General features: G+C 46.0%; 1 protein-coding gene across 1 annotated transcript in view; it reads left to right on the top strand.

Moving 5' to 3' along the window:
• The window catches only part of LOC119442561 (acetyl-coenzyme A synthetase-like), a 58,302-nt gene extending 35,175 nt beyond the window's left edge, over nucleotides 1-23,127 (top strand). Inside the window, exons 8-17 of the mRNA XM_049662236.1 lie at nucleotides 648-840; nucleotides 1,948-2,081; nucleotides 4,448-4,580; nucleotides 9,559-9,615; nucleotides 10,186-10,266; nucleotides 12,172-12,280; nucleotides 13,787-13,971; nucleotides 14,393-14,407; nucleotides 15,029-15,074; nucleotides 21,531-23,127. Coding sequence (XP_049518193.1) covers nucleotides 648-840; nucleotides 1,948-2,081; nucleotides 4,448-4,580; nucleotides 9,559-9,615; nucleotides 10,186-10,266; nucleotides 12,172-12,280; nucleotides 13,787-13,971; nucleotides 14,393-14,407; nucleotides 15,029-15,074; nucleotides 21,531-21,739 — 1,162 coding nt within the window. The 3' untranslated portion in view covers nucleotides 21,740-23,127. The remainder of the gene's footprint in view (nucleotides 1-647; nucleotides 841-1,947; nucleotides 2,082-4,447; nucleotides 4,581-9,558; nucleotides 9,616-10,185; nucleotides 10,267-12,171; nucleotides 12,281-13,786; nucleotides 13,972-14,392; nucleotides 14,408-15,028; nucleotides 15,075-21,530) is intronic.
• The last annotated feature ends 1,551 nt before the right edge of the window (nucleotides 23,128-24,678 follow it).

The raw sequence follows: 24,678 nt of genomic DNA, 5'->3' as shown, positions 1-24,678 counted from the left end.
CTGACTTGTCTTCGATGCCCTGTAGAAATGATGGAACCCAGCATTTAAGACGCAAACACCAGGAGAGAAGTAGACGGACGTAAACGGAGAAGTTGCTGGGACTAGCAACAAGTTAATGAAAACAACCAGACAGAAGTTCGCAGGGAAGCCAGAGCGCGCATGCGTCGTACTTACTACGTGACTATAAAAAAAATTACGCCTAGTAACCACATTTTTCTAAATAAGGTATCTCTTTCTTTGGCAGCGATAACGAGGGTACACTAACACATTGATTGTGACCATGTTTTCAGATATGGTACACTTCAGTCAGTTCTCGTTCGTATCGTGTGGTTCTCCGTCCAATTTTGTTGCTAGTCCCAACGTGTGTCCGTCTACTTCTCTCCTGGTGCTTGCGTCTTAAAGGCTGGGTTCCATCGTTTCTACAAGTATGTACCAACAGGCCCAGCAACAGACTCTTCTTCGATGCCCCACAGACGCTCTCACACTCCTTACTTCACAAATCGCAGCAAAATTTCTAAGGCAAAAGTTGTAAGCGCATCACCAAGTATAAACAATTGCAACGTGCTTGTCGTGCGCCAACATTCCAGATGTAGAAGCAGCGTGCTCCAAGTACTGTCATGCAACCGTGAATGCCTCCGATTTCGCAGCGGATCCACGGGTCGTCCCAAGGGCGTGATCCACACGACGGGCGGCTACCTGCTGTACGCGCTGTCCACCATCTACTACACGTTCGACTACCGGCCCGAGGACGTCTTCTTCTGCTCGGCTGACGTCGGCTGGGTCACGGGTCATACGCACGTCGTCTACGGAGTGCTCGCCAACGGTGCCACCAGCGTGCTCGTGAGTGCACTCTGAATGAGTAGGATTGTTTAGCATCGTACTTTGTAGTGACGATTTCGCCTTACTAAAGCAGTCGAGAGATAACAGAAGTTTCTGCACGAAGAAGCATGATGCACGTACACTGGACAGGACAATTTTAGCCCTCTCTATGGAAAGGGAATGGGAGGGGGGGGAGGCAGGCTTTTGTCCCTTTGCGCTGTTACTAGAGGCGCAAAATTTAGCCCGACATAACCTTCTGATCAGCCTAAAAATGTTCGGGGTGCCGTAATATGTGTGTATCGATCTTTTAATGTACGAATATTACAACGGCCAACAATGCGTAACAAGGTCATTCTTGAGCTCACAATAGGCCTGAGGATCCTGCTTTGACAGTAAATAATTTTACCTTACCAAAATCAGCGAGGTATTATTGAGTTCTTTGGCATTCGCTTAACTTATATTTCTTTATCAATATATATATATATATATATATATATATATATATATATATATATATATATATTGCAGTGGTGCATTTCCTGCTGGTCACCTTCTTTCCAAAATGGCGTGCCCTCATTGTCCTCGCCTTTTCTTTGACTCCTTCAAGCTTCTGAAACGTCACAGTAACCGTCAGTAATGTTGAAAACTGCATGTAGTAATACTCAATTTGACTGTACTTTTGTACGAAATATTGTTACGCAATTACACACAATGCTGTAACAAAATGAGCCCCCCTCCTAAGGTTACTCTCACAATACCTCCATCATTGCTGTATTTGTTTAGCGTGGTATTTGTGTATTATTCTCATGTATACAACAACCATAAGCAGGGAATTTGGTAAAGTGTATCCTATGCAAGGATACATTAATCATTATGTGTACTGCACTTCAATTCAAACGCTTTCTACTCTACAGTTAGTTTGTCATGTGTTCCAACACCATAAACGAACTACCTGTTTGACCGTGCACGATGAACTGGGAGAAATGCAGCACTTCTGCTCCTTCAGTATCTGGACCACTGCTAATTATTCTGCCGCACCCCTACGTGCTGAAGTTGCACTGTTTCTTTCTACTATGGCTTGTCAAAGGGTTATCAGAATACTTCAACTACGACGTAAACCCTGCGCAGTTCGAAGGGGTGCCCTTCTATCCTGACCCCGGACGTTTCTGGGAAATCATCGACCTCTACCAGGTGACCAAGTTCTACACGGCGCCCACGGCTATTCGCGCCCTCATGAAGTACGGTGACTCGTTCGTCAAGAAGTGAGTGGCCTGAACAGTTCTTTGATGCTCAGTTATATATTATCACCTGCTTCAAGGTCCTTAAATATCAGCGCTTATATTTATGCTGTAGACTGATCAATTCAATTTCCCATCATTTTGTCCTCTGAGTTATATGTATTATAAAACATATATTTTTTTTAAAGACTGACGCGGCGATGTAGTCAGTATAGGCTTACACAATGAGTAGTCGAGTGTACGAAGGAAAGAAACTGCGGCTTTTCGAGAATGGTGGTACGTGGGTTACTATGAGCCATCTTGAATTTATCATGCAGACACGCAAACATGCATAAAGCCTAAAACGACGTTGAGGAACATACTGTTTCCATAGACGTAAATTTGCTAAAAGCAAGGAATAGTCCGAGTAAATAGACACAAAAACGCACGCGTGCTCACGTACCCACCTACATACACACGCCCCCACACTCACCGACAGACAAGCACGCCCCTCCTCCCCACCACACACACGCACGCCCGCGCGCGCGCTTACAGCAATTAGTGCAGATCAAAAAATAGACGCTGCGGTGAAGCGTTTCAGGTGATGTTTTGCCATTCAACATTGTCAACCATAAATGCGTCATGCGCTGAAATTCTGCGGACTGTGCATGCGTGTTGGCGCGCAGACAGTGACGTCAAAGCCTCCATTAACGACTTCATAACTCTGCCTTTCTGCGAGTAGCAGGAAGTCAACGGTCACGAGTGACGTAATCAGGGCCTTCGAAAAAAGCGTTCCATGTCAGTTACATAAATAACGAAATTTCTGCACGGCTTTCCTGTGGTACAGGTAGGAAAACTATATAAAGTGAGATTAGTCTACGTTGGAAAAGGGTAGACCTATGAAACAAGCATGCTGCTTTATCGTAACGATAACTATTTATGCGACTAAGGAAATGTCTCGGATAGCATGGTGGCCAACAATTGCGCTACGGGTGTTATAGCGGGACAAGGTCTCAACAATGCTCTTAATCTGTCTCTATAGTTCGGACTTAGATGACATTGTGTGTGTGCGTATGTTTGTGAGTGTGCATAAATGGGGTGAAAGTTTTATTTATTTATTTATTTATTTATTTATTTATTTATTTATTTATTTATTTATTTATTTATTTATTTATTTATTTATTTATTTATTTATTTATCATGAAATGCTTTTGCTCCTGTTGTCGGTGACGAAGCGACCTTGAGCCAAAAGCCAGAGCCGTTATCCGGGCCCTCAAACGAGGTGATCCGGTCAACGAGTTTTAGAAAATGCGGTCTTTGGCCCCCAACCCTTTGTACAGGACTGCATTACATACGCTAGTTACTTCCCGAACAAGTTACAAAAAGTATTGCTTCCGAGTTCTTCCTAATCTTTGTTCACAATACCAGTGAAGCTTTAACTTCTAGTACCCTGAAGTTTTATTTGTCATTTCCAATAGCGACATTCAAAAGGCAGATGCAGGGGACTTAAGGCCGCACATTTTCAGCCGGCTACTTCAACGTGACAAGAAGAAAAAGTAGCGACAGACGCTGAGCGCGGTGCACCGAAGAAAAGCGGTTGAAGGCGGCGGCACTACAAGCAGCAAAAGACGCCATTTGGTAGCCATTTCATGCTTACATCTACTCTCGATTACGGGAGAGCCAGAAATTTTTACAGCGAAGCTGATCCGGCGGAAATAAACCTATCAAAAACCTATCGAAAACTCGCGTCTCGTTCACTTGGTATATACCAAAATTGGCAGGGAAGGGTACGAATGCATGACTAACATGACTAACAGGGGAGTAACACGAGAACAAGGTGAGAGCAGGAGCCAACGTTTCGACAAGTTGACTTGTCTTCTTCAAGGCGGCATATTGATGTCATGACTAAATAGGTCGTGACATCAATAAACTCAAATGCTCGTCAGTTACGTCACGATTGATGATAATAAAATCACGTGTGGCGCATACCCTCATTGGTTATGCGGGTATGAGCCAGGGACAAGAAAGAAAGAAAGAAAGAAAGAAAGAAAGAAAGAAAGAAAGAAAGAAAGAAAGAAAGAAAGAAAGAAAGAAAGAAAGAAAGAAAGAAAGAAAGAAAGAAAGAAAGAAAGAAAGAAAGAAAACAGAAAGAAATCACGTGTGGCTCCCACCGGGGCCGCACATTTCATCTGTGCTGGTTTACCATCTGTACGGGGTGCATGGAGGGTGAACTTATTTATTTATTTATTTTGCATCCTTCATCATGAATATAAAGTAGGATGACAAGCCTGTACTCTCTCTGGCTACGCTAACATTTCGTTAAACATGGTCTCCCTATCTCTATCTCGTCAGTTCAGGCGTCATATGTAAGACAAAGCGTTCACCTCATCGCCAGTATCATTGCTCCGCAGACACAGCCGAAAGTCACTGAAGCTGCTGGGGATCGCGGGTGAACCCATCGGTCCAGACGCCTGGTTCTGGTACCACCACGTGGTCGGCGAGTGCCGCTGCATCGTTCTGGACACGTACTGGCAAACGGAAACGGTGAGCAGGCATAGCCTTGGAAACTCCGATTACGTCACAGCTTACGGTGACCGTTATCTGCCTATAGCAGCTCGCTTACTTCTCTACTGGACTGAGATTAGCCTAAAATGGTACGTCAGGTGAAGAGCAAGCTCGGTACGGGATCTGGAAACAGAAACAGAAAGATACAAAATAAAAGAAAGGCATGGAGGTCAACCAGACGCCATCCTGGTTTGCTATGCTACTCTACATAGAGGGAATGGGGTTAAGGCAAAGAAAAAAAGAAGAAAGAAAGAACTGCGCCAATTCGCACGCCGCTTTATGAGCTCGAACGCTACCAGAGACTCCAGGCGTATAAAGGTTCTGTAAACGTAATTGAAAAACGGTTGAGATCGTTGCTCTCGCATGACAGCTGTGTTGGCCCCGTTCACCTTGCTTGTTTCTTTGTTTCGCGAAGATTCATTACTGCTTTTTACAGCGAAGCCGTTAAGCGCTAGGTTCCAGAAGGTCGCGTCCATAGACCAACAATTTCGGCTACATGTGCGTGGCGGTTTCCCGCAAGTTGTGCCTTAGCACAGGCACGGCCGCTGGATAAAGAAAAGGCACCTTTTTTTTTATCCAGCGGCCGTGGCACAGCTGTCAAAACGGATGACTAACATGACTGATAGGTCATGACACCAGTAACATTGATGCGGGTATGAGCCAGGGATATGCGGGTATGAGCCAGTGACAAGAAAGGAAGGAAGGTAGGAAGGATGGAAATAAAGAAAGAAAGAAAGAAAGAAAGAAGGTAAGTAAAAATCGTGTGTGGCTCATACCCGCGTTGGATATGTGGGTATGAGCCGCCGAGAGCAAGAGCAGGAGAGATCTCACAGGATCTTGACGCTGCCGCGCAGTGTGCCGCAGCTATGAACGCTGTGGCTCATATACGCTAGTCTATGACGATGGGGCGGAATAGGCGCAGCAAACGCACTACTTGGCCATCGAGCCGGGCGAACACAAGACGCCGGTGTCCTTGCTCTTTGACGAACATGCCGAAGACGCTCAATATAATCAATAATGATAATATATAAATTCACTATAGCAATATTCACTACAGCAGACCCACCCTATAGTCACAGCTTCGCTGACTTCCATCTTCACAGTAGTGGAAGGGCTCTGAATTTTTAATTTGTGGTTCGTATCAAGAAACTATCATCATCAGCAATAAAGAAAGAAATGAAAGAAAGTAAACTTTCTTGCCGAGGCGGCATTCGAACCAGCGCACCCAAGGCGAGCGTCGTAACCACTAGGCTATATACAGCCACGCTTGCAGAACATGTATTTATGCGAACCATATGATTGCGTTCGAGCGTCGTCGTCTTCGTCCACAGCTGGCGCGTTCGCACGCGCTCGTGTCAATGCTCTGCGAGGTGAAGAAGAGGTTTTGCGCACTATGCTCGGGAGAGAGATAAAGAAAATGAGAGCGAGAGAGAAGAAGTGGTTTTGCGCACTACGCTTGGGAGAGAGATAAAGAAAATGAGAGCGAGAGAGAGAGACGCATTCACGGAGCGGGTCTGCTGGAACGCGTTGTGGGCATTGCAACGCAGTGTCGGTGTTGCAAGCTGCGCTATGCAACGCGCAGTGACGGCCGTAAGTCCAAGACGCGGGAAAAGAAATTATCATCATCATGAGTAATAAAATGAAAAGTTCGCGCGCACTTCCGGAAAATGCTGGGCTACGATCGCCCAGCTTTGCTGTTTCAAGCGTTGCGCTACCGAGTGCAAGGTTAAGCGTTTTTTTTTTTTTTAGCTGCTCGTTTTCAAGCGCTTTGGGATGCTCTGAAATGCGGCTCCTCGTTCTCCTAGCACGAGCGGAGCACTCCAAACACTTTCGGCTGGTTCCGTCGACGCGATCTGTTGCGATATGTTCAATTTCTTTGTTGGAGGGCGTGGAGAAAAAAAAATTCCTTTCTTTAGAGTCACAAAAGGAAGCAAAGCCACATGTCCGTTTAAGAAGCTATAACACACTAAAAAACCTGACAAGCATTCGGTTGGGGCACTCCACCGGCAGCGTCAACCGAGAACGACTCTGTATTTGGCTGTCTTATATCTGGTAGAAGATTTGGAGGGCTACCTTAAGGACATCGTTGGTAATCGGCTAGAGGTTAAGCGAGAAGCCGACAGGGAACGGTGAGAAGCGAAAGATAAAGTAATCAATTGCAAGAAGAAAGCGAGTAAATAACGCTAGATCAAAGCTGAACTACCCAAGGAGCGTAACGATTGCGGCGGATATCATCGGAAAAACTACCACTTCTCGTAGAAGTTCACGGATGGCGCGAACATATTGTGCTTTGCGTGTAGATTGTGTGAATGACTATATAGTTCCCTTAAAATGAGCGACTGATGGGTAGCATGATTAGCTGATACAATTGCTCGCTTGCACTTTAAAATAGTTATCGCATTCTCTCTTGTGAGAGCACAACCTCTGCCGTCATGCATAAGGTCCTGGGGTCGACTTAGCGGAGTATCAAGCTCGTAAGCGTTGTTTGCATTAGACCGACAACCTTAGCTACTGACATGTCCAAAGGCACGATTGGCTAGCATCTGCTCGTACGAAAAGATATAGCGTAAGGACTTTTTTTGAGCGAAAGGCGTAAACTTTGTCGCTGTTTGCGTCCAAGTCCCCGCACAGGCAGGGGACGCTCGATCCCCACACTGATGAAATGTTTGACGCTTTTGCCCTAGTTATTAATTTATATTATCCGCTTGATCGAGTCACGGCGAGTACATTTCTGTACGTATGCGACCTATTTTGGCCGCTTCTCTGCAGTGGTGAAATAGAACACTGCAGGGAATAGAACACGGATATTAGCCATAGGATAAATTTAACATTCTGCCTACCTAATTAAAGCACGTCCCTATTACCTCCGAGTAAAATATATCGTTACTGACGACCGCTTTGGTGATCAAAGCACTACCGTGTTTGAAGGTAGTGCTTTTTGAGTTGACGTGGGACGCTTCGGTAGCAATTTAGAAATATTTTTTTTTCTAGTAATGGGGGCTTGCAGACAATAGTTATCTTGTGCATGTGATCCGAGCGGGTGACTCAATTCTTTTTATGAAGGAACGTAGCATGACTGACTGTACAATAAATAGATATTTAATTAGTTTGTAATTATGACCACTCATTATAAAATGTACATAGTCACTCTACCACCTTGACGTGCCTTCAATGATGTCTCCAGCGCCTTGACATAAAATTATATAAATTTCACACAATTATTGACAGTCGATCATAATTCGTGACATAATAAGGGATTAATATTTTTTTGGCACCACGGTTTCGAAGAACTAGCGCGAGCTATTTTTCTGACGCTGCCCGTGAGCTTAAGCATGTAGCCTCAAACAGAATTGCAATGCGCCGAATTTGACGAGTGATGTATCTCTAAGCTCGCAAGTTGATCGAGGAAAATGGCGCGCTGCTGATGTGGTGTCAGTGCCTTCGAAGGGTCGATTCGTCGAGGTTCCGCTTATATTGGTAGACCTTCTTTTCAGTTTATAGGCCAGCTCCGGAGGAATGCTAAGCAAAATTGTGGCTAAGCTACAGTGAGTCGCCTTTGCGCGCTTGCTGATTATTTACTGTAAATAGAGTTTGAAGAAAAAAGAAAGAGAAGTGGTGCTATCGAATGACGGAAAGAAAAGACAGAGAACAGGCAGAAAGGAGAACTCATTCTGGTGGAGAGCTCGCAAGGACAGAAGGCAAGAAGAAAAAAATACAGAATAAGCATAAACGCGAACGCAGCGTGCTCACAACCTCGCTCGAAGTTTTTTTCTTCATTTACTGTTGCACCAACGCGCACGCCGCTATATAAATGACACCGACAGAGCTTTCCAGGTTAGTTGCGGTAGTCACCCATAGATGGCGTCCCTGTCGTTTGAAGCTCCGAGGAACATTGCGCCAGCTTTCATTTCCCCCCCAAAAAAAATAAGCAACACATGCGATTTACCACGTATTTAAAGCTAATTAATTGCTTTGCTGTTGTTTTCACTCGGCTTCCAATGTTGCCACAATCGCTCTTAAACAAAGCCCCGCGGGAACCACTCGCGCTTCAACCTCGCGTCTCCCTGTGAACGCAGCTTCAGGATTGCGCTTAAGGCGGTGCTCCTACTTACGGAAGTAGCCGTGCTGCAATGGACCTGAATGACTTGCTGGATAAGTCAGAGCTGGTACTAGAGTCTAATTTTCAACCGAACAGGCCAGTTTTATGCAGAGCTGCTTTCCTTGAGAAGGTTGATGTCACAGAGTAATATCACAAGTCCCCCCTCCCGTCCTTCTATATTTAAATCGTGATGATAACGTTCATAGAATCAAAATAGGCAAGCATAAAAAAATGCAGTGCCTCGTGTAATTGCATCTAATTTAATAAATCCAGCAGTGGTCACATTTCTGTTTTGACACTCAGGTTCTCAGGCAATCCATGTGGAAGTGCTCTTAAGAATGTACAGGAATGTGCGGCCAGAACGGTCCTGTGCGCATTAGGAGTGATATTCTTGTTTCCTACGCATTTGATTGTGTTTTGTGCTTTGAAACCAACAATTTTTCACTGTTTCTGGAAGTAAAGGAATAGGAATAAGAACAAAGGGAATGGCGTACAATCGTAGCATTTTTGATAAAAAAAAAAAAAGGGAGCACGCCAGCCCTGGGCATTGCGACCACTCGATCGATGATAGTGAATCATTGCTCATGCCGATTCGTTGAAGAAACGTACGCTATACTTAGTAAATGTGCCTGGATACATACCATTGATTAAAGATTACATATTTCCTCACGTCACTTAAAAATATTGCCTCCCAGTATAAGGATTCAAACGCTTTATTCGGTCAACATGTCAAGGCCCTCATTCGCCAGGGATGAACCGAGTTTGACAATTACCAAAATCAGTCGAGGCAACTAAGTGTTTAACTTGTCGATATGATGGCCTGTTCTACATCATTATTTTTTTGTCACGCAATAACAGGGTGGACAAATGATCACGCCTCTGCCGGGCTGCACGCCCCTGAAGCCGGGAGCAGCGGTGAGTGGGGATTACACCTTTCGAATCCTCCTTTATACTTCTATAAGCCTTCTTCAAACGCAGTTTCAGTTAACTACAAAAACAAACGGCGTTTCTGAAAAAGTTACGAGTGTGATATGTCGCTTTCATTTTGTTTTAGTTATCGCAAGGACGTGTTATTATCAGACACTGACACTGACGTTCACTCTTCTTACCACGATTGCCTAACAAATACGAGGTAGAAAAGTTGTTTCGGAAAAACGTTAATACTCTGTAGGCATGTCATGCACGCTGATTATAGCTGCTTGCGTAAAATAATCCCTCTTAACAGGGACTGCCTACCGCGGAGTTTCGACATTATGGGTCGTATTTTGTAACGGTTTCTTTCATTTACCATACTTTCTTGTGCATCGTCACTGTCCCCCACTACCGCCGCGATTGACAATTCGGCTGTACAAATGATTTTAAAAAATGAGTATAATTCGAGGAAAAGAATGTACACAAAATACGGTCGTCTATAGTGTACGCCGTGTTGGTAGGTTGGTTTTAATTCAGAGACGTGACTTGCCAAACATACCACTACTTGCGCAGACACTCCCATTCTTCGGCGTGGCGCCAGCCATACTCGACCCGGACGGCAAAGAGATCAAAGGCCCAGGAGAAGGCTACTTGGTGCGTATCAATGAATTTCGTTGCTACTCTTATTTTATCGACACCGTGGCGTCGGTGTTAGAAGGTCTACGTGCTATGTGTTTCGTCATAACCTTAGAACTAACACAGATAAAAATATTATTAGGGGAGTGTGAATGCTAGTTTTGGAGACCCAATTTAATTGTTCCAGAAGTGAATCAAATCGAATGTCTAATATACAAGTATTTCAGTATTTCAAACGGTTTGCAAATAATGTACGGCCTTCTCACTATTAATCTAAAGAAGTATCGCATTCTGTAACTAACAACAATAGAAAGTTTGTCATTACACTGCACACTATAAAGCATGCTCTTTTAGGGGCACAAAGGCACCGTTTTTAGAAACATCTAAGCAGTTTGTTCGCCAATTCGGGGTTCTTGGGAGAATGCGGGGTCGAGCATCATCCTATAAAGTTTAAAAATGCATACTTATGGACAAACTAACCTGTTTGTATACTTTCGTGAAGAAACCAGAAACGCGTGTCGTCTGCGGCAGTGTCACAGCGAAAACAAGCCATTTTTTTGCTAGGTGGAATGGTCGCGGCAAATGGTTCCACTGTAGTATCGAGTACCTTGAAATTAAGCGTATTAAGATTTAATCCGATTAGAGGACACAGGCGCTGCATCTATAAATTGTAGCAAACAGTATGCACCTCAGAATGACATGTCTAAATAAAAGTTTATTGCCATTTATTGTAGTCTAACCGGAAAATGCTGGCACCATTAGCAGCGCAGCGAGCTATCTATAGTATCGTTATGACCACTGTGGGTGGGATGAAAGTTATCGCATCTTTGTTCCAATTTCATGCTTTACCGCGGACAGTCGACGACGTGACATCTTCGAAAGATATTCCGATTTTCTAACTCTGACTATTCATTTCGAGGACCGAATCAATTAGGACAATATTCGATTTGTTATTTGAGAGATTCGAATTCGCGGAACCCCGATAAGTATACCTCAATGACAGGACTCCTTGAGGTACTGAATCTATGCATAAATTCGTGTGGTTTTACTCATGCTCAGTAGATTCCCTCGAAATTCCATTGTAGATTCGCGCATGCTGATGTTCTTCGCGTGTATGCTTTGTTTACCGATAGTATACATTTTCTACATTTTGCAACGAGCGTGTAATGAAATAATGTCCACTACGCCAGACTTCGGTACAGCGGTGGGAAGCAGCTTCCTCTGCCAAACAGCCATGATGTTTGCCTCGTTACCGTCGTTCTGGCACCACTGTAAATAGGTGTCAAAATTTAGTCAGTAGCATCCAACGTTTACATCGCACTCACTGACATCGCGATGTGTCCGTAAACGGAACTCTGGTTTATATCACAAACTGCAAACAAAATTACAGTTCGAATCTATCCGACGCATGCTTGAATGTCCGGCCGTAATTCGTCCGACGAGTGCACGTTTGTTACACGTGCACTACACACCGCTATACACGAAGGCGTCGGACATTAAAAATTAGTCGAATACGTCTGCGTTCGTCTCATGCGACCAACTGCCCTTCTGTGTAATGGGCTTGTGCCTGCCCATATCACGCACGCGTACCTAACGTTAATATTTTGCGTGTTATATATATGTAGAACGCATAACTCACTCGGTGTATTATAATTGCTTTGTCATCACAGATGCTCGCCCCCTTTTCCTCTCTATAATATATCTCTTATCGCACTGTGGTGTAGCAGGTCGGAGAATCCATTTTGTGGTATATCTCTCTACCGCCTAAGGCATCATCTTTCATTATGCTTCGAAAAAAAAAGACGCCGTGTTTCCCTTTTTTTTCTTTCTTTTTACTTCCACAGTTCTCAGGAAACTTTGAGTCACTTGGAACAGTCTAGAGCGCAATTTGATGTATTTCCTTCGTTCGTGGGGCAATTTCAGGTTATTAAGAAACCGTGGCCCGGTATGATGCGCACCTTGTACAAAGATCACGACCGCTTCCAGAAGAGCTACTTCACGAAGTTTCCCGGATACTACTTCACTGGCGACGGTAAGTGCGCTACAACTCGTGCACGTTTCAAAGCGACTGGAATAGTTCCTTAGAATTATTTATTTTATGTGTAGCGTAGTGGCGTCGATGATCATTGTTCCAAGAAAGCTACTTGCGTAATAAAATTTGGAGGGTTGCACCACGTAGTCTGATTATTTAATTCTTTTTTTTATTTTTTGAAAGTGATGTGGTTAGGCGGCACATCTCGTAAACAGGCACCATGTTTATAAACAGTGGTCATAATTACAACACAATTATTGAAAAACCAATGTGACTTCTTGTCCCACGTGAACTTAAACAGATGCCTGCGCCATTCCGCAGTGGTTCTAATTAATTCCCAAGTAAGAAACTGCGGTGCACCATGCTGCAGGCTACAGAAATTCGAACAATAACGTGCGAAATTCGAAACTATAGGTTACATAGCCTGTCAAGCAAAAAAAAAAAGAAAAGCATAGGTTAATAATGATGCGTTCCAAATGTAACGTTTTAACGAAGAGAACGAGAGAAGCGTGCTTCTCCTCACAACATATCTTATTGTAGAGAAGCCAACCTTAACAAATTCATTTGCGTTTTTAGTGGCTTACACCGCACTATAGCGGTGTACTGCGGTGAGGCATAAAAATGTATGGCGGTGAAGGGAAGTGAAAATTTGCGGAAGCACTAAATGTAAATAGTGTGTCGTTGCTCTGGCTCCTCCAGGACACCAAAGGGTCAACAGGGCACCAAATCTGCACGTATGCGTACACATGCACGTCGCAATTATCGGACGCTGGTCACCGCTTTTAATCCTGCTGAAGAAGTCCATCATTCGTGCACGCGCACGATTTTTCTGTGTTCTCGTGATACCGGTTTCTTTACTGTCAGGCTGTCGGTTGGTCCTGATGAACCCAGCAGCGTTTGACAAGCTGCACATTAAGCTTTAAAAACTTGCCTTTTCTAATTAAGTAAATAAAAAAATTAGCAAAGCATGGCTTGCCAGAAAAAATTATATTGACGTAATAAATTGGGACAAGAATACGATCAGTTTTGGTCTAAGCAAGTGTAAGATTGCAAAAAAATAATAATAAGCGCTGCTGGTCATATTCGTCTGGTGTAACAAAGGGATTGAAGAGCTCTTTTTGAAACCTTTATGCATGATGGTTGCAGTGTATCGAACTTGTGAATGAGATATAATTCTCTCCAGTTGCTGTCTCTGCGTGAACGAAAGGTGTGCCTGTAGGATATGAAGTTTAAATTGTCGAAATTGTGACCTGGCTGCATTATAAAGTTTTGTAGCCGCGTCCGTACGATGTCCGTTTAATCTAACGTTCATTGGGTGTCATGTTTCGCCAATGTATTGTTCGTGCATTCTGATATATTATGTACAAACCCGCCTGTTTACTTCCTCTTTTTAATGCATCGCTTTTAAACAATGATCTATAGGCCCACCTTCGCTAAGGTATCTAAATGACGCTGGCAAAACCGGTAAGACGAAGATTGTTGCTTCGGCGTGGTCCTGCTCCGCAGGTGCCCGCCGGGACGAGGACGGCTACTACTGGATCACGGGTCGCGTGGACGACATGCTGAACGTGTCGGGCCACCTCATCTCGACGGCGCAGGTCGAGGCGGCGCTGCTCGCCGTGCACGACCTCGCCGAGGCGGCGGCGGTGCCCCGGCAGCACAAGGTCAAGGGGCAGTGCCTCTACTGCTACGTCGTTCCTAAAGAACGTCAGTACACATTTATTTATTTTATTTTGATTTCGAGAAGGTCTCACCTTAAGGCGTAGTAGAAAATAACGTTGCCTAAATGGATGCAACAGACCTGCATAAAGCTCGAGCTTCCGTGAATATTTGTAGATAAAAATCCGCGTGTACCTACTCGAGGAATCCGAGCAGGCCGGTCATTGTTGGGGCCTGTTCCTCTGAGAAAGGGTTCCCGGAGGTGTCTCACGCATGCGTATACATGCTGGTCCCGGTTCGAATCTTTCCTGCCAACATCTTACTTTTCGCTACTTTATCATGAGCATGAATACAGGTATGCGGTTGGAGAGCAAATAACAGACGCTCTCAAGTCATGACCGACAGCCTACAGATATTCTTGAAAGAAAGAAATGAAAAGGGAAATTCAGGCAGGTATACCCTTCAAAAGTATGAGATGAGCGCATTCTACAGGTACTAACTTGTAGGGTTGTAACTTGGAGGTTAATTAACAAAGAATCTTGCGATGAAGCTAAGGACGGCAACACGGATTAGTGAGCAAACAGCTACAGCTGATCTTCTAGAGGAGACCAAGAGGAAGAAATGAATTCAGGCAGGACACCGACTGCGTAATTAAAACAAATAAACGTTGGTCTGTTAGAGAAGGCTCCAAAAATGGGTAAAAAGAACGGGTGCCAAGGAAAGCTAGAGCGCAGTAGATGTTGGCAGAAAATTAGCCGATGTGGTGAGGCTAGGAAATCTGCAACTACAAGATCGAGTCAGCTGACGCAACTTTTGGGATTCCGCTGGAAAGTCTCTGGGGGCACCGCCACGCGTCGTTTAGCGTGTCATGAATTAAAACACGTTACGTCTGTGCTACGCCTGAAATCGGACAGATATACCTGTTATTTTGTGCGTGTATGTGACGCTGCGTCTATAGGTATACTGGCGGGAAGTCCGTACGGCGCTGCGCTATGCGGCGAAAGCTGCCGCTTAATTTTCGCGTTCACTGTCGAGAGTTATTCCTCCGATGACTCGCTTTCATTCATTCTTTTTTTTTTTCTTCTACAGGGCAAACATTTCTCCGAGGATCTCAAGACCCGGCTCAAGCAAAGTGGTAAGTCACCTCACGTCAAATCAAACTGCCAGAACTCGGATTGTCCGCGCAGTCATGGCTTCACCTTAAAGATACCAGAAACACTTTCGCCAATGCTTAACATTATTGGGCAAGGTGATCGTGATATATAATTCAGAACTCAAGCTCTTCTAGCTGCCAACTTTAATACGGCCAGCAACGCAACAGGTAGCTCTCAGCTTGTCAAGGGGCGACGCAGCGCCAGCATCCAATATGTACACGGCCTTCCCGTCCATCCTCCTCAGCGAAAGTCAGATTTAGTGCGTTAACATTACACAGATCGAAACTGGCCGTCGGTTCTTTTATCCGAGTTTGCATCTCGGGTCGACTTCGAAGGCTGTGTAAAAAAAAAAAAACGATTGTGGGCTAATTTTGATAACAGTACATGTACGAGATGTATCCCCTGAAAGAGCTTTAATGAGACAGAATTACACAGATCAAAACCTGACCTTTGGCGAAATGGAGAAATATATCCTCGGCGAAGCAACTGGCGGGGTAAGAGCGATGGAGGGAGAAAGGGTGAACAGCGGAGTGGTGTGACGTAGAGAGGCACGTGAGACGTGAGTGAAGGCGGCATATGCGCGTGAGTTGCTGGCGCACTAGATTGAAAAATGCACCCCGTTAAACACTACTCGGTGTGCAGGATGCTTGTGATAAGACGTTTGCTGTCGTTTGCATACATGTATGCATGTGTGCGTGGATATGTAGCGATAGGTAGGTCAGCGTGTAGCGAGTTCAATAGTGAAAGATCTGTGGTATGTCGTATGTAATGTTCAAAAGCAACCGACAAAAAGTCTGCGATTACGCTGTTGTATTTCGGTGGACGTTGGACCATATGAGACGTTGTACACTCGTAGACAGCATCGCTAGAAAATAGCAGGGAGACAACTGTAGTAGATCGCAACGACCTAGTAACACGTAAGTGATCACGTCACCAATGTCATGTGGATGTCGATGGATAGTCATAGGATTGAAGTATTTCATATGTCTATCGCATTAGAGTCAGTGTCAGTTCTTTTTGTTCAGAATTCATTAGCGCCGTCGTGCTATAAGTGCGAGCAGTACGTGGATGATTTCAAACCATGCCCGAAGAGGGGAAAGAAACAAAAGCTGTTGACAAATCTCGAGCGGTTATATTTCGTTAAAGTTGTCTATTTTTATGCCTCTAATGCGACAGAAACGAAGTTCTTTCTTTCTTTTTTTTATGGTTCAGGAAGACAGATGAAGAAAGGAAACACAGGGGAGTGGGAAGTTGTGAGGTTGGGCTTTCTATATTGGAGTAGTTCAGTAAAGCTAATGGATATTTAGAGCCCAACGTTTTGTGTTAAGATTTGCTTTCTGTTTCTTCTTCTCTTTCTTCCTTCTTCCTTCTTTTCTTTCTTTTTTTTTTTCTCGTTGACAACACAGTTTGCGGCCGTAACGGAAGGCCCGCTTGATTTAGTGCTCGGAAGGGCACTGCTGGAGTTCCAACCAACTTTTATGGCGCAATCTATTTCTGCCACATTCGCGTGCTTTTCTTTTCTTCTTTTTTTTCCCCTCTGGAACGTCTTCATTTCCTAACGTCGTCCATTTGAACCTACGACAATCTGTTGCTGCTAAAGGGGAAGGAAATAATAAAAAAAGAATAATTGGGAAATAAACGAGCAAATAAATTCCAGGCTAGCTCTCATTCTCGTGAAGCTGTCATTTACACATTTGTAGAGCTCCGATTTCAAAAGACAAAAAAACTTAAGGACGGCTTTAACTCCACGCGTTGTTTGATAGAGCTGTCGTCAGTGCTCGCAAGCTCGGTCGCCTGCCGTGCTAATCCCACGCACTGTCGAGAGTTGGCAAGAACGCTGGTACAGAGACTGACGCAAGCGTCATTCTTTTTTTTTCTTGCTTCTCCTCTCGTTTCGTAACTCTATCGCGGCAAAATGCAGCCGTGGGAGGAATTCAACCCACTTTTGCGCCCTAATTCTAACCAGGTTAGTGTTTCCGGCTGTACTATTAACTCGACTTTGATGAGAAATCAGTGTGTAGTAGTTATAAAAGAAAAAAGAATGGGGGGGAGGCTGCGGAAAATTCCGTAATATAACACTTCGGCAACTCCGCTCTTATACTAACATGCCGAGCCATCGAATCTGTCATTTTAAGCCGTGGAATCAATACTAACAATTCGGAAAACAATCGCCCCTGCGAAGGACACTGCTTAATTGCCTCTCGAGCTGCGTACTGCACCAGCCATGGTAATTGCGAAACGTTGAAACAGCAGATTAGGATAACTATTACAATGTCCGTGTGATAAAAGAGCCTGGATTTTCTTGTTTGTTTGTTATTATTATTAGAGTGCTCCACTTGAAAGACCGACGGAACATGTGGCATTTAAAAAGTACATTCTCGCGTATTGGCGAATACTGAAAGACAAAAAAAATAAAAAATAAAAAAAAATCAGCTGCGCCTCTTCTGTCGAGGAAATTGGGGTGAGCAAAGCTTGTCGTGTCTTTCTTCGGTGTTCCTCCGAATGAATTGCACTGACGAGTACCACGTTTGCTCGAACCACAACCGGTCATACGCACTGCAGCTGGCTCCGAAGTTCCGGTTGAGAAACTTGCGTTGAAAACTGGCCGTCGCACCGGGGATGTTGACGCTAGCGTTGTCGAGGCGTGCACCATCGTTGTCGGGTTCCTGAAGGGTAAGACGACACTGACGCTTGGCCTCAACATCGCGCTCCCGCATCTCGGGGTAGGCGGCTCTTCGCTGACGTTTGGCCTCAACACCGCGCTCCTTCAACTCGGGGTCCGCGGCTCTTCGCCGAAGTTTCGCCTGGGCTTCGGAAGCCCTCACGCCAGAATCGGCACCTCGACGACGAGCCTTTCCCGAGCGCGTTCATTCTGGATGGATTTCCATGAAATTGCTTCAAAATTAAATCTGTCCGTTACGTAAGACAACGAATATTTTGGCTCTTATCCTCTTACGAACAAGTCCCTGAAATGGTTCCCCGCGCACGTCGGGGAGCTTGGTACTAAAGAAGACAACAGCCGCAACAACAACAATACTAACGGCCGAAAACACACCGGCATCCAGCCCAACCACAACGAGCGTGCCCATCGCGTCGCGAGGCAACTTACCCGCCGCGACGCGATCACCCAGAGGGCAGCCGCCGTTGTTGTGCGGGACCCCAGCGGAGGAATTACCAACAGAACCCAAATCGCGGCGGACGGAGCTGGGGGCCACGGAGACGCGGACCGCGATACATAGGAGTTTCCGGCCTCGTACCGAGAGGTTCTTGTACACTACAGGAAAGAACGTATGACATATCCACAACCCCACGGGCGGCTGGACAAGTCCCAGGCAGTCGACCTGAGGCGGTTGCAGACGGGCACTTTCACCAACCCCTACCGTGCACCTGCACCGCCTGTGGCCCGCGCTGCACCCGTCGCCCGGCTGCCCGTAGTGCGAGCACGAACGGGCTGATATGGCCCATATATATACTTTGGCAATGCCAACGCGCTGAAGAAGAAGGACCAAGAGGAAGGGGGAAGATAACAGCAGGACCCTCTGAAGCGGGGCACCTCGCTGAGAGATGGCAAGCCGTCCTCCTCAGCGAGGCACCTGAGGACCAGGAGTGGGCCGTCCAGCGGGTCAGGGCCATTGCCGAGGATCTCGAAAGATTTTCTCCGGCGATGGACCCCTGGTAGCCTAGCCCCGGGCACCAACAGCCATAACCGCTGGACAAATAAAGTTTATTCCTATCCTATCCTACCCTCTTAAGCAGTGGCTACTACCCCCGTAAAAGCGGCCTCCCCATTACGACGACAGAAGAGAAGTGAAATTGTACGCTGGAATGATTAGCGGCAACGCAGCCAGCTGTGGAAGCAGACGACGACGACGAACGCGGGAGCAGTGGCACGAGCGCGTGCCGAGCACGAACGCAAACCGAGGGGCGCCAACGAGCCAGCTGCGGAAGACGACGACGAGCCAATGCTGATCGATGAAGATAATTTTGTGCGTGCATAGACACCACCGAAATCTGTGAGTTATAAAAAGCGTCGCTTGAAAAGGAGGCAGAACGCGTCGATAAAATATCAAACGGAAAGCCGCGTAAGAGAAAGTCATATCATCAGCTTTGCAATATGAAGGAATAACCGCTCGTGGAGAAATCAACGAAATTAAAAGACAGCGTATGTGTTTGCTCTTTCTTCTCAGTTCCGTCATGTCACGCTGTAATTCTCTTCTGAAATGTTAAACCACCTTTCGCAGTTCGCAGTAAATATACATCGCACCGACAGCTGGATCTATTGGTTTCGCATAACGAATATTGCACTACAGAAGACGGGTAAACACGGAATCAGAACAGTAAAAGGCGCTGTCTTGATTTGTTCACAAATTGTCGTAGAAGTATATTTCACGTTGGCAAAGTTGGTGAAACTTTCTAAGTGCAATCTAACTTGCAATCTGTCCTTATTCCTATATGTGCGCCTTCTCGTGCCTGTCCCATATTGACCCATGCACGATCGCTTTAGTTCTTCTTTCTGTACCGCATACTTGTGTACTGCATAGGCCTACTTCGAATTAAACACTCATATAAAGCCAACGGCTTACGGAGTGATTCAGATGTACGTTCTTATCGCGCTTCGCTTCGACAGAATTGACCCGAATGTCGCTTTCGAGAGTAACGCTGCGACTTTGGTATCCACAGTCGCTTGACGTTGGCAGCAATCTCCGTTGTATACGCAATACTTCAGTGTACAAATCCTTCTGTGAATTTGGTGCGTCTTGTGGCTTTGACATGCTTCGAGGTCGTAATAGGCAATAACAAGCGTATTGTTATTACATCACACTCAACGTGGCCTGTGACACGACCTATACTCTACCAATGCACACTGCATCATCAGCGATTCCAAAACGGCCATTCGCAACTACACAAAAGGTACTGATAGCACCCCACGCACAGAAGATACTGTCCGGCACTCAAGTCAACGTCGCGTTCAGATCACCTGGGCCCCTGGTAACTCAGGTCTGGCTGGAAAGGAAGCCGCCCACGATGCCGCCCGAGCTCTCACACACCGGGTGCATCATCCTCCTTCTCCTGCGTCTTCCGATCCTGACGAGCCCTCTGTTCACGTTCAGAGAAATCCTCCTCCACTACTGCAGGGAGTGGTCACGCTACCCCCCAGCACACAAAATGTGAATCCACCACTTGGCGACTACTTCAGACGCGAACTTTGCCAAACCCCGTGCTATACCACCGAATTTACCCCGATGCATACTCCCCACTCTGCAAAGCGTGCGAGGCCGGCGCTGACCTCGATGACATTATTTGGGCATGCCCCAAAGCTTTACCCACCAACACCCACCGGACTAACACTACACTCATCATAACTACGGCCGAGCAGTGGGAGACATTTCTGCTCAGCTTGGACCCAGAAGAGCCACTCTGGGCCGTCCGGATGGCCGAAGACACCGCCAGAAAGAAAGAAGTGGCCGCCGTCTGATGAAGGGTGGGACTGGCGGTTTGTCTCCCGACCCCTGCCACCTCCGGACCTCATCATGGACACAATAAAGTTTTATCTTTCTCTCTCTACGAGCGAAATTCGGTGGCCAGACTCGCCAATGCGCTTCGTGTTTAATGTTATCGAGGACTTATAACACTACGATCTGCGTGACTGCTGCGGTTGCTTGTCAGAGAGACAATTTCTGAAAGTGCGCACTACACTTACAGCACGACTAGAGCTTAAGGCTACGGGACATGCTCGGTCCGCGGGAAAGCACGACCCGCGAGTTGCGAGCTAGGAAAGTGCTGCTGGTGTTTCAAAGGTCTACGGGCCTCATCGAAATTTTGTGAATAGCCTTATTGTGTGTGTTCGTGTCAGTGGGGGAAATTGTCGACTGCGTGTATATGTTACCTCTGTGTATAAATACCATAATTATGACCCAGCACATGAAATAGCTTGCCAGACGATCTGGATAGCAAGTCTAATGTACCTATATATCTGCAGCACCGAAATAAAATGCCAGGCGAATTGATTTACGTTCACTGTATGGTGACAGCGCTACTGGTACGAGGACTGATGAAGGTACGAACAGTGCATGCCAAGTTTCGTCAGCATTCAGTGCGTGTCTAGTTCATACCTTCTTCATTCTTTGTACTAGTAGCGCTGTCGCCATAGAATTATCTCCAGAGAGAAATGAGATGGGAAGCCAGGTTAAGCAGAAGAGAGGCTTCTGGTTTGCTACCCTACACTGGGGGAAGGCGGAAAGAAAGGCAGAAAGAATAGTGGAAAGAAAAAGCAAGCAGGCGAAAAAAAAAAAACACGAAAGGAGGAAGCGGGGAACAGCCGAGAGCACCAAAGTATCTTTCATAAGCTACTCAAACGTGAAAAGTTTGATGGCACTATCTACATCTCCCGCTTTTCATTAAAGTCTATACATTTCTGTTTCTCCCGTGTTTTGCAGTGCGCTCGAAGATCGGAGCTTTTGCGGACCCGGAGTACATCCACTGCGTCGAGCGGCTACCCAAGACCCGGTCGGGCAAGGTGATGCGCCGGATACTGCGCAAGATCGCCTGCAACGAGCTCGAGTTTGGCGACGTGAGCGCACTCAGCGAGCAGGACGTCATCTCCGAGCTTCTCCAGTCCAAGTGCTTCATCCAGAACGGACACTGAAGCCGCGCGATCGCGACCTGCGGTCATCACACTCGGCCTCCGGTTGCGTGGATTGCTACACCGCAAGCCTGTCTTCAGCACTAGCGGCAGGGCTGTTCACCTATTTTCCTAAACAGACACCGTGGCTCGTCGGTTATTCGGTGCACGACGATGTGCAGAAAACGCAGTAGCGAGTAGCGTAGCCCCGCATCCTTAAAGGGGCCCTGTGACACCCGTCTCTTCGCACTTTCCCGAGTTTCAGAAAATCGTAAGCTTTCAAAAGTGAATTCGCTCCAGAATACACGCGACTGCGCCGTGTGGAGATGGAGGCTGTCCTTGGAAAATTATTGAGCTTAAAAAGCGTAGCAACGTCTAAGAATCATAGGCAAAATAAAAGAAGATAAGAGGTTGTGACTTTTGGCGCGAGTTCGTAACTTTTCGTGGCAAGTGCGAAGACGTAATTTGTCGATATATAGCAGCTGCATAGGTTGTGGTTTCACCTGTGGCCTCCTTTCGCTTCAATTCCTATGTGGCTGTTTTCTTCTCACAACTCTCTTTTCTTCATGCTGTCTCTCTTTTACTTTCTCTCTCTCTCTCTCTCTCTCTCTTTTAGCATTGATTACGTCACTCGAACGCTTTTCCGCTCCGGTCGCCGCTCCCTCTTTCAAGGTCATGAACCTCGTGTCCCTTTGCTATTTGTAGAACAAGCGCTTCTGTGCACAGCAAGTTTTCTTCGCAACCGTGCCGTCCTTTCTTCTCGCTTCCTCACGCCTCATTTCCGGCCTCATGTTGGGTCTTGGGCGAAGCTAACATCTCTTCTTCCTGCTCTTAAGATTCGTTTGCTTTGTGTACGCGTTATACGCCACCCGCCACGCAACAACGCGTTCAGGCTGCGAGCGTGGCTCTAATCAACTCTGACCAAGTCTAACCAGACCAACGATATTTCAACTCGTCCAGCCCTCTATCATCTTCTAGCTGCCTATCGCCGATAAGGAGCAGCCGCAGAATTTCGCACAGGGACTGGCCGAGTAGCGCCCCGACTGACGTGCTTGCAACGATGACAGCGTAGGCAAAGTACAACTTCGTGACGATGTCGCAGGGCCCCTTTGGGAGCTTGCCGGCTCTTCGCTTTCGCGCTATTATTTTATGCACGTACTTACTGCACGTACATTAAGAAATGCACCGAATTGCTGGGCTAGCCCATTCTGTATTCACTGAGCGGTGATAATATATTCCAGTTTTTTTTTTTTTTCAAGCACGCACCTTATGAAAAAAGCATGAGAGGGAGAACAAAAAAATTTCGATTAATATGTAAGCAATGTACAGTACTAGCCGTTTATAACAAGCAGCAGGATGCGCCATATTTGTGTATCCAGTGCAGCTCGACGTGATTAAACCTGTGTAACAAAGTTTTTCGTAGTTGTTCGATGCACTAAGGGGGGAGGCTCCTATTGAAAGTAAAAGATGAAAAAAGAAACAACCTACCAAGTTTTCGATGTCTGCTAAAGATTTAAAGTAATCGTTGAATGTGAGCGCTCGCAGGTTTCAGAGCGCACCTCCTTTGGGTTGAAGTGATATGGCCTACGGTCACGCTTCGGCTTAAATGCCGCCATCTTCTTGTGACCGGTTGAAAAATGGACGATGCCGAGATCGTTGTTAGTCAGGATCAAGTAAAGGCTTCTACCTGATTCTTTCAAGCATTCGCCGACGCTGTCAACACTTGTTCATCTCACTAAGTGTGAACTGCGAAAAAGCTGGACGCCCAAAAGAAAACAGGTGGCGTCCAAATCCACGTCCCAGCGACAGATCTCGAAGGCTATACTCTTGCTGACTGAATCCGCCGGAAGCGATTGCTGGAGCCGGAAACACGTCATGGTGGCCATGTTTTAGACACTTCCTTTCCAACTTGCGAAATTGACTTTAAAATACCCAACGTTCAGTTACATAAAAACGAGATCCTTCGCAGTGATCAATGACCGACTGTGTTTCACTCATTTTCCGGCGTAAACGTGCTGGCAGTGACATAACCATCAGGAACTAATTTTTGTTTCTATCATTTTTCCATGAGGAGAGAGAGAGGAAGCAAAAATAGGAAATGCAGGGTCGTCGACCAGACGGGCGTGCGGTCTGCTACCCTACACTGTGGTTTAACGAAAATGGGGAATATAAAAACGAAAAGATGGAGAGAGCAAGCTCTGTTCACACGCAGGAGGGTGCACAGGAGGACTACAAACGGCCGATGCACGTCAAAGACTACACTAGTGCCATCGGTCATACCATACCGAGTACACCTGTTCTCGGCTGATCACAAAATTGCGCTGGTGCGCAAATAGCCTTTTGCGTCAGCGACTGATTTTAGAAGTACTGACAAGTATTTTAAACCCCAAGAATGATCCGCAGTCCAGCTCGCATAATGTTTTCTCGAAGGAGAGGAGCTGGACTTCGTACCGAGGGCACGTACACAACAGGTGCTCGATGGTTACTTCGCATCTACAGGTGTCGCACGTAAGACTGTCGGTCAATCAAGTACGGTAAGAAGAAACGTACGCAGACGCCTATTCCCAGCCCCAAACGGTACTGCAATGTTGCTTAGGCAGCTAAACGGACAGCGGCCATCTTAAGTCTCGTTCCAATTCTGACAAAGCCGGCCAACGACACAGCTTCGGAAAGACAGCATCGCAAAAAAAAGAAAAAAAAAAAAAGACGACGCAGGCTATATTGCCGTACAAACAAGACGGCGGCGCGTACAAATTGCTGGTAAACTCGACGGGAAGGTCGCCTGTGTAAGCTACCATGTGATTTTCATACGTTCACAAAAGAAGTAAAGTGGTAAAATACAGTGATAATATCCGATTTCTTTAGCTTTTTCTTCTCTGCGTGTGCAGAGACGTCACAGAGGCGTATCCTCTAGCTACTCGTCTTTTTATCCCGTTACTTGAGCTCCAAGCAGTCTCTTTAGC

This window comes from Dermacentor silvarum, chromosome 2, assembly GCF_013339745.2.
Source record: "Dermacentor silvarum isolate Dsil-2018 chromosome 2, BIME_Dsil_1.4, whole genome shotgun sequence".
NCBI lineage: Eukaryota > Metazoa > Arthropoda > Arachnida > Ixodida > Ixodidae > Dermacentor > Dermacentor silvarum.
Note: the sequence above shows the minus strand (reverse complement) of the source record. Positions and strands in the feature narration are given on the sequence as shown.